The sequence below is a fragment of the Salvelinus sp. IW2-2015 genome, linkage group LG18 (genome assembly GCF_002910315.2).
Source record: "Salvelinus sp. IW2-2015 linkage group LG18, ASM291031v2, whole genome shotgun sequence".
Taxonomy (NCBI): Eukaryota; Metazoa; Chordata; class Actinopteri; order Salmoniformes; family Salmonidae; genus Salvelinus; species Salvelinus sp. IW2-2015.
The window spans coordinates 65,129,124-65,139,534 of record NC_036858.1 but is presented as its reverse complement, the minus strand read 5'-3'; the positions used below and the strand labels follow the sequence as shown (position 1 = coordinate 65,139,534).

Genomic DNA, 10,411 nt, shown 5'->3' with positions numbered 1-10,411 from the left:
AAAGTTGGACACAGCGTGGGAAGCAGAAAGACATTTGGGAACCGTAGGAGGCAGAAAGTGACAGACTCAGTGGGAGGCAGAAATGGAACAACCGTCGGGAGAGAAAAGTGACAGACGTGGGAGGGCGAAAAGTGACAGGACCGTGGGAGGCAGAAAGTGACAGACACCGTGAGGAGAAAAGTGACGAACTGTGGAGCAAGTGAAGTAGTGGAGGCAGAAAGGATGGCACACCTTGTGGATTCTGCTACAGCAAGTGAGCAAGAGAAAATAACGTTGAAGGCAGGAAATGACAGGGCCTGGGAGGCAGATAATCGTGACAGCGAGTCAATGAGGACAGAATGTGACAGACCGTGGGCTCAGCTAAGGAAATCTGGCAGACCGTGGAGCAGAAGTGACATGACGTGGTTGATGAATCCAATATAATAGAAGTGACAGACGTGGAGGCAGAAGGAATGTAGTGATCACCAGGACCCCCTGGGAGGTGCAGGAATAGTGCAACAGATCACCGAATCCGATGAGAGGAGAAAGTGACAGACTGTGGGAATGCGGAGCAAGAAACAGTGAACTACAGGACCGTAGGATAGTCAGACAAGTGACAGACCTGTGGGGAGTAAGTGAGAGGAGTGACAGTTACCGATAGGTCCCAGAGAAGAAAGCTGACAGAGCGTGGGAGGCAGGAAAGTGACAGGAGCCGTGGAGTAGAAATTTAGTAGTGACTGTAGGCTCAAATTTTCTCCATATTCAAATGGAGCAGAAAGAATGTGACAGACTAGGTTAAATGAAGAGACGGTAGTAGAGATCATGCAAATAGTGGGGCCGTAATAGAAGGCTTAACAGAGACCCGTTCAGAAAGGCACGACAGTGTAGATGTTAGTATATCTGTCGAGACATGACTGTGAGCTGATACTGAGACGTACTTGATGACTGGAATTGGTAGAGCTTGAAGTCATTCAGCTTGGACTTAGTCCACTCAGATTCTCTCTGCAAACTTGTAGCTAGTCTCGTGTCCCAGATAGCGGAGACGGCTATGAACTCTTGCTCTCAAATTAATGCTGCAGGTGAGGCTGCCTGCCCGGATACACTTCAGTCAAGAATAGCGTAGACTGCTAGGTCTATTGGAGAGACCTATGTTGCGAAATCTATGTTGTACTCCTCATATATCTCTAGCGATACGGCGTGATTTGCGGAGAGACGGAGTTTTCATAGAAGGCGATACTGTAGATACACTTATCTTATGTAGTTGAGGGAAACCCAGGAAAGGAAACTGGCTGAATGGTCCAACGAATATAGAAGTTGAGCAGAGAACCTCGTCGATCGTGACAAGATATCAGTAGCTGATGGTCTAAGGTATGAAAGCAGTCCGAGACATGAAGAGTCAGGACACAATATGACGTAGAGACAGAGAACACTATAAGAGAAGGTAAAATGAATATGAGAGACACAAAACTATCCAGGCCCTTTTTCAATTTGGAATTTTACGGTCCTCTCTCACTCACTCTCCCCTAAGATTATAAGTCACAGGAATCATTTCAAAGAGACAATTGACAACCCCATTTTCCCAGAAAAACACAAAACACTGTATATATCATTACACTACATCGATTCAGAAAACTCAAAAGATTGTGGAGAGGCAGAACCATATTGAAGAAAGAGCGCGAAAAAGTACCATTTTAGGTAGCATAAATGAACAAATAAGTCGCACACATGATTGATGGATGCATGTACTTCTGCAGAGAGTCCATGTAAAACATACTCGTAGATAGAACACTGTAGAACCCAAAAGAAAAGAGGCTTCCTATGTTGATCGTTGAGGGCTGTCCAACTGCGAGCGTGGAGTTATTTTCAAGGGAGAAGTCACTTGTATTGAAACAGATAGTGAGGACTCAAAATGGAGGTATTGTATAATGAATATACTGAGAAGTTGGATTGCACAAAACACTTTGAGACGAGCAGAAGATGGTGCAATTCGAAGGGTGATCAAGCAGAGAACATATAAATAGAATGTAGTGCACCTTGTAGAACATGAGGAAGGCGACAGTGTGACGGTCAAAATCAAAGAGGAGAGACTCATACAGCATCTGGTGTTGTAGTGAGAGCCACGAAGGACAACGGTGACATAGATTTATATCTAAGTAGCGGGCAGAGGCTGCGAACCTTTTCCTTCCTCATGGAGACGTAGCATGAGAGCAATAGATATTGCCAGTTGCTGTGCGGAAGGATACATTAAGGGAGAAGTGAGAGGTAGTCTGACACGAGGAAGTTGTAAACGAAGGGAAGTAGTCCTGAAAGAGGGAAGTTGAGAGAAGGAGGGGCAGAGAGTTGACTCACTAGTGGCTTTGCCAGTGTTGAGTCCTGACTAACTACTAAATAATCCTGATTGGAAAAAAGCCTAGTGACAGACCGTGGGAGGCAGAAAGTGACAGACCGTGGGAGGAGAAAGTGACAGACCGTGGGAGGAGAAAGTGACAGAGCGTGGGAGGCAGAAAGTGACAGACCGTGGGAGGAGAAAGTGACAGAGCGTGGGAGGCAGAAAGTGACAGAGCGGTAAGAAGAGAGGGAGAGAGATGAAGAGGTGAATGAGAAGGTAAGGACCGTAAAGCTGGGTGTATCTGGCTGACTGACTGACTGACTGGCTGACTGGTTGGGTGACTGACTGGCGGACTGACTGTCTGGCCGACGAGCTGACTGGCTGGCTAACTGGGTGACTGATCACTGAGGCCAGGGTTGGAAACTGGTCATGAGACCAGTGGCTCAGTAATCTCATAGACAGGAACTGGGAGAGACGGAAAGAACAAGGATTTAGAGAAACAGAGAGACTGGCTGAGAGAAAGAGAGAGAGACTGGGGACAGGCAGACAGAGTGAGTGAAGCATAGAGAGAGAGAGTCATTGAGTGAGACAGAGACACAAAAGGAATGATTGAGTGGGAGGCAGACATTGAGGGGGAGAGTCATTGAGTGAGACAGAGACAAAAGGAATGATTGAGTGGGAGGCAGACATTGAGGGCGAGAGTCATGGAGTGAGACAGAGACAAAGGGAATGATTGAGTGGGAGGCAGACATTGAGGGAGAGAGTCATTGAGTGAGACAGAGACAAAGGGAATGATTGAGTGGGAGGCAGACATTGAGGGAGAGAGTCATTGAGTGAGACAGAGACAACGGGAATGATTCAGTGGGAGGCAGACATTGTGGGAGAGAGAGAAAGAAGAGGGGAAGGATACATTAAGGGAGAAGGGGAGAGGTAGTCTGAAAGAGGGAAGTTGTGAAACGAAAGGGGGAGAGGTAGTCTGAAAGAGGGAAGTTGAGAGAAGAGAGGGGCAGAGGGTGACGTCACTAGTTGGATTGCAGTGTTGAGTCCTACTAACTACTATAATCCTGATTAGGGAAAAACCTAAGGGAAAACCCCAGGAGCCCTGAACGACAGAACGAGAAAGAAGGAGTAGAGAGAGAACGACAAGAGTCTCTCAACCACCCAGAGAGAGACAAGAGGAGAGGAGACAGAGACAGAATAAGGATTCTTTTTAATCTGGGAATTAGGAGAGTAGGCATCACAGAAACTATAGAAAAGGAACCACATAACCACAGTAAGTAGATTATTAATCTGTGTAAAAAATGTTTTTTAAAGACTGCAGAGAAGCAGGAATTTGTAGTCCCTGCATTACATAGCTACTTTCTTCATTGATTTCTTCTCATATTTCATTGCCTCATTCTGCCGACCCCTCGTACCTCACCTCTCGCCATACTCTCGTCATTACCCTATAACCGCCCTCTCCCCTTCCTCCCCTCTCCCCCTCTCCAGGTCAGGATGCCCACTAACGGGACAAACTGTCCACTGAAGCTGCAGTTTGGTCTGATCAATCATGAGAGTTGCTACCTCACCGCAGAGGCCTTTGGCTTCAAGGTGAGATACCTCATCTGACACAGCTTAGTCTTACTGTGTTCCTGTCTAGACTGGTGCCAGTCTGGTCTGCTTTAGCCAAATCCTTTGTCCTTTTCATGCCAGAGAAGAGTAGATGCCAAACAAGTTTGTCAAAAGCAGGAAAGAGTTTGAAAGGAGGAAGACAGGAGAAGAGGGTAGGACGGAGGGAGACAAGTGGAGCTATTCCCAGTGCTCTGTTTGACCATATCTCTCCTCCATCTGTAGAGCTAATTCCCATCTCTGCTCTACAGATCTCTCCTCAGCTGGAGAGCTACCAGTGCTCCTTCATGACCAGTGACTTCTCCCTCCATCTGTAAGACATATTCCACAGTGCTCTACATATCTCTCCTCCATCTGTAAGCTATTCCTCCCATGCTCTTGGAACAGTATCTCTCCCCTCCATCGTTAGAAGCTATTCCATGCTGTTTGACAGTTATCTCTTCCCCATCTGTAGAAAACTATTCCCATTCTCGTTACAGTGATCTCTCCTCCAAATCTGTAGAGCTATTCCCATTGCTCGTTGGACCTATCTTCTCCTCCACTGTAGCTAATTCCCAATGCTCTGTTTACAGTGATCTCTCCTCCATCTGTAGAGCTATTCCCATGCTCTGTTTGACAGTATCTCTCCTCCATCGTAATATGCTATTCCATTGCTCTGTTTGACAGTGATCTCTCCTCCATCTGTAGAGCTATTCCCAGTGCTTCTGTTTGACAGTGATCTCTCTCCATCTGTAGAGCTATTCCCAGTGCTCTGTTTGACAAGTATCTCTCCTCCCATCTTAGAGCTATCCCAAGTGCTGCTGTTGACAGTGATCTCTCCTCCATCTGTAGAGTCTATTCCCAGCTCCTGTTGGACAGTGATCCTCCTCCATCTGTAGAGCTATTTCCCAGTTCTCTGTATTTGACAGTGACTCCGCTCCATCTGCTAGAGCTATTCCCATGCTTCGTTTGACAGTGATCTCTCCTTCAATCTGTAGAGCTATTCCCAGTGCTCTGTTTGACATATCTCTCCTCCATCTGTAGAGCTATTCCCAGTGCTCTGTTTGACAGTGATCTCTCCTCCATCTGAAGAGCTATTCCCAGTCTCTGTTGACAGAGACTCTCCTCCATCTGTAGGAGCTATTTCCATTTCTCTGTGACAATGATCTCTCCTCCATCTGTAGACTATTCCCAGTGCTCTGTTTACAGTGATCTCTCCTCCATCATGTAGAAGCTTATTCCAGGCTCGTTTGACAGTGTCTCTCTCCTCCATTCTAGAGAGCTTCCCAGTGAAACCACAGTAGTATTATATTAACTTAATTGCATTTCTCAGTGACTCACAACTTTTCACACTATTTATTCACTGTTGAACTCTGTACAGCTTAGCTTGATACATACGTTTGACAGTGCATCTCTCCTCCATCTGTACGAGCTATTCCCATGCTCTGTTTAAACATATCTCCTCATCAGTAAAGAGCATCCCATTGCTCTGTTTGACAGTGATCTCTCCTCCATCTGTAGAGCTATTCCCAGTGCTCTGTTTGACAGTGATCTCTCCTCCATCAGGTGAATGCATCGGCCCCCAGTCTGAAGAGGAAGCAGGTGTGGACGTTAGAGCAGGACTCCCAGGTCCCCCAGGTGGTTTACTTCCGCAGCCATCTGGGCCGATACCTGGCCTCCGACAAGGATGGCAAGGTCACCTGCGAGGCCGAGGTCCAGAACACAGACTGCCGCTTCCTGATCGCTGCCCAATCAGACGGCCGCTGGGCACTGCAGTCTGAACCCTATCTGAGGTTCTTTGGAGGCTCCTGGGACAACCTGTCCTGCTTCACCCAGGTGATCACAGAGGCGGAGCTGTGGGCAGTACACCTGGCGCTCCACCCGCAGGCCAACCTGCTCAGTATGGCCCGCAAGCGCTACGCCCACCTGTCACCCCGCAACGGCGAGATCACCGTGGACCGGAAAATTCRGTGGGGCGTGGCAGCGCTCTTGACGCTCGTCTACCTGGATGGGAAGTACCGGCTCAAGACCTGTGACAGCCGTTACCTAGTCAACGATGGGAAGCTGTCAGCGGAGAGCGGTAGGGGCACAGGGTACACACTGGAGCTGAAGTGTGGGAAGCTGGCATTTAAGGACTGTGAGGGGAAGTACCTGAGTCCCATGGGCCCCACGGGGACACTGAGGTCTGGCAGGTGCAGCAAGCCGGGGAAGGACGAGCTGTTTGACCTGGAGGAGAGCCACCCTCAGGTGGTGCTGATGGCAGCCAACAGTAAATATGTGTCTATACGGCAAGGTAAGACATACACCACATACACAGTAGAGGAAACACAGTATGAACATGTGCATCACACACACATAAATATACAGTACACACCTCTTACATTGTCTTTCTGTTTTTAGTTTTTCACTCTCTCTCTCCTCTCTAAAACTACTCTTACAACTGCTACTACTACAACTACTGCTACTGCTACTCCCACATAATTATTGTACCACGTAATACCTACTGTGGTAACTGAGCTTTCAGATGTACAGGAAATACATTAGTGGCCGTATTGAATATGCATGGACCCATACCACTGCCACTCGATAGGGATGTTTGACAGCCGATAGGGACTGTTCCATAATTATGGGTAATGTAGTTTTCAGGTTCCTTATCTTGTCATATTGCCTGAGGTTGGATGTTTCCTCGAAGACCAGACGAACACAGTTGATATGGTGTCGGTTGTGTGTGTGTGCGTGCGAGTGTGCATGCGTTGATTGATTGTTCTGTTTCTAACATTCTATTATTGTGTTGTTATAGGGCTTTTAGTAGTAAAATTCCACTGCTTCCTTACAGTAGCTTAAAGGAATATTTTAGGATGTTGGCAATGAAGCCCTTTATATACTTCCCCAGAGTCYGATGAACTCATAGATACCATTTTTATGTCTCTGCATCCAGTATGAAGGAAGTTAGAGYTAGTTTCGTGAGCCAATGCTAACTAGCAGTTACATAAACTTCCAGTCATTGCGCTAACGCTAGTTAGCAACTTCCTTCAAACTGCATGCAGAGACTTTATAAATGGTATCCACGAGTTCATCTGACTCTGGGGAAGTAGATATCCTGAAGTATCCCTTTAACTTTAGAGTGCTTTTGAAACCCACTGCAGAATAATGTCTCTTTCCCATTGCCCGAGCGACAAACAACTGCATTATCATAGACCCGGTAGCTGATTCCAGAATCTGTTATTAGTATCTCATCTCTTAAAATCGAGATTGAATCTAGAGTAAATCTATTCCAAGAATCTAGAGCAGTAGTATTATTCAAAGTCGGGGTCGCGACCCAAACTGCAGTGGGGTCGTCAAATAATTAAAATAAATGTAGGAACAAAAAATTAAGCGCACACACACTATATATATACAAAGGTATGTGGACACGCCTTCAAATTAGTGGATTCGTCTATTTCAACCACACCTGTCATAGGATGCCATCTTTCCAACAAGTCAGTTCGTCAAATTACTGTAAACTGTAAGTTCTGTTTTTGTGAAGTGGAAACATCTAGGAGKAACAACGGCTCAACCACGAAATGGTAGGCTACACAAGCTCACAGAACGGGACCACCGAGAGCTGAAGCACGTAACTCGTAAAAATTGTCTGTCCTCGGTTGCAACACTCACTACCGAGTTCCAAACTGCCTCTGGAAGCAACATCAGCACAAGAACTGTTAGTCGGGGGGTTCATGAAATGGGTTTCCATGGCCAAGCAGCCGCACACAAGCCTAAGATCACCATGCGCAATGCCAAGCATCGACTGGAGTGGTGTAAAGCTCGCTGCCATTGGACTCAGAGCAGTGGAAAAGCATTCTCTGGAGTGATTAATAACTTTTTCCCATCTGGCAGTCCAACAGACGAATCTGGGTTTGGCGGATGCCAYGAGAACKCTACCTGCCTCAATGCATAGTGGCAACTGTAAAGTTTGGTGGAGGAGGAATAATGGTCTGGGGCTGTTTTTCATGTTTCAGGCTAGTTAGTTCCAGTGAAGGGAAATCTTAATGCTACAGCATACAATGACAATCTAGACGACAGTTTGAGGAAGGCCCTTTCCTGTATCAGCATGACAATGACCACATGCACAAAGCGAGGTCCATACAGAAATGGTTTGTCGAGATCGGTGTGTGTAACGGATTTCCTCTTCGTCTGAGGAGGAGTAGCAAGGATCGGACCAATGTGCAGCGTGGTAAGTGTCCATAATGAGAATATTATATTATAATATTATTATTATAACAAAATAACAAAAGTACAAACAAACAACCGAAACAGTCCCGTATGGTACTAACACAGGAAACAACCACCCACAAAACACAATAGAAAACAGGCTACCTAAATATGGCTCCCAATCAGAGACAACGACTGACACCTGCCTCTGATTGAGAACCATACTAGGCCAAACACATAGAAATCTACCAACAGAACAAAACATAGAAAAACAACATAGAATGCCCACCCCAACTCACGCCCTGACCAACTAAAATAAAGCCATAAAAAAAGGAACTAAGGTCAGAACGTGACAGTGTGGAAGAACTTGACTGGCCTGCACACAGCCCTGACCTCAAACCCATCGAACACCTTTGGGATGAATTGGAACACCGACTGCGAGCCAGGCCTTATCGCCTAACATCAGTGCCCAACCTGACTAATGCTCTTGTGGCTGAATGGAAGCAAGTCCTCAGAGCAATGTTCCAACATCTAGTGGAAAGCCTTCCCAGAAGAGTGGAGGCTGTTAAAGCAGCAAAGAGGGGACCAACTCCATATTAATGCCCATGATTTTGGAATGAGATGTTCGATGAGCAGGTGTCCACATACTTTTAGTCATGTAGTGTATTATTGTATGGGACAATACATACCCGGCCGGTACGAGAGGGAGAAGGGCCCATCTGGCTTGGCTGGAGTTGAGGCGCTTGGCGATGCGGAGATACTCCAGGTTCTTGTGGTCAGTCCACACAATGAACAGATGTTCCGCCCCCTCCAGCCAGTGCCTCCATTCCTCCAACGCTATCTTCACTGCGAGAAGCTCCCAATTCCCCACATCGTAGTTCCTTTCCGTGGCGTTGAGGCGATTGGAGAAGAAGGTGCAGGGATGTAGCTTGAGGTCAAGGGCAGAACGCTGGGACAGGACAGCCCCCCACTCCGACGTCCGAAGAACCGGTATCCACCACGAACTGAGATGGATCCGGAGGAACCAGGATGGGAGCTGTGGTGAAGCGATGTTTGAGGTCCTGGAACGCCCGGTCAGCAGCTGTGGACCACATGAACGGAACCTTTGGCGTGGTGAGTGCTGACAAGGGGGAAGCCATGGTGCTGTAACCCCGGAWAAAGCGGAGATAGAAATTGGCGAACCCCAGGAAATGTTGCAGCTGCACCCTGGACGTAGGCTGAGGTACAATCCATCACTGCTCTCACCTTCCCGGGATCCATCTGGATACTCCCAGCAAAGATGATGTAACCCAGAAAAGGTGATGGTGGAGCGATGGAACTCGCACTTCTCTGCCTTCACAAACAGCTGATTCTCCAGAAGGCGTTGAAGGACCTGCTGGACGTGGAGCACGTGTTCTTGAGGGGAGTGGGAGAAGATGAGGATGTCATCAATGTAGGCGAAGATGAACCGGTTCAACATGTCGCGGAGAACATCATTCACCAGAGCCTGGAACACAGCGTTTGTGAGGCCAAAGGGCATGACCAGATACTCACGCAGTTCCTTGCTCAGAACATGAGAACATATGAAAGCTGGTGGTCCCTTTTAACATGAGTCTTCAATATTCCCAGGTAAGACATTTTAGTTTGTAGTTATTATAGGACTATTTCTCTCTATACCATTTGTATTTCATATACCTTTGACTATTGGATGTTCTAATAGGTACTTTAGTATTAAGAGAGATTGTTTGCAGCTTGGCTTACTATTCTCATTGTATAACCACGATTTGTGCTGCTAAATATGCACATTTTGAACAAAACAATATATGTATTGTGTAATATGATGTATATAGGACTGTCATCTGATTAAGTTTTGAGAAGGTTAGTGAAAAATGTAATATCTTTTGCTGGTTTATTCGCTATCGTAACGTGCATGAATCAATGCTGCTGTGGGTTGGCTATTGTAGTAAGCTAATATATGCTAAATTGTGTTTTCGCTGTAAAACACTTAAAGAATCTGAAATATTGGCCTGGATTCACAAGATCTTTGTCTTTCATTTGCTGTACACTGTGTATTTTTCATAAATGTTTTATGATGAGTATTTAGGTAATTCCACGTTGCTCTTGGTAAGTTTATTCTAGTTGCTTTTGGTGAGATTGTGATGGTGGCTGCAATGTAAAACTATGATTTATACCTGGAAATATGCACCTTTTTCCGAAACAAAACATATGCTATAACAATAAAATATGTTATCAGACTGTCATCTGATGAAGTTGTTTCTTGGTTAGTGACTATTTATATCTTTATTTGGTCGAATTTGTGATAGCTACCTATGCAGTAAAAAAGGA

At 46.2% G+C, this 10,411-nt stretch overlaps 1 protein-coding gene across 1 annotated transcript in view; it reads left to right on the top strand.

Annotated features, from left to right (window-relative positions):
• Positions 1 to 3,796: 3,796 nt before the first annotated feature.
• Positions 3,797 to 10,411, top strand: part of LOC111978611 (fascin-2-like) — a 24,402-nt gene continuing 17,787 nt past the window's right edge. The window contains exons 1-2 of the mRNA XM_024008760.2: positions 3,797 to 3,898; positions 5,462 to 6,188. Of these exons, the coding sequence (XP_023864528.1) occupies positions 3,803 to 3,898; positions 5,462 to 6,188 (823 nt within the window). The 5' untranslated portion in view covers positions 3,797 to 3,802. The remainder of the gene's footprint in view (positions 3,899 to 5,461; positions 6,189 to 10,411) is intronic.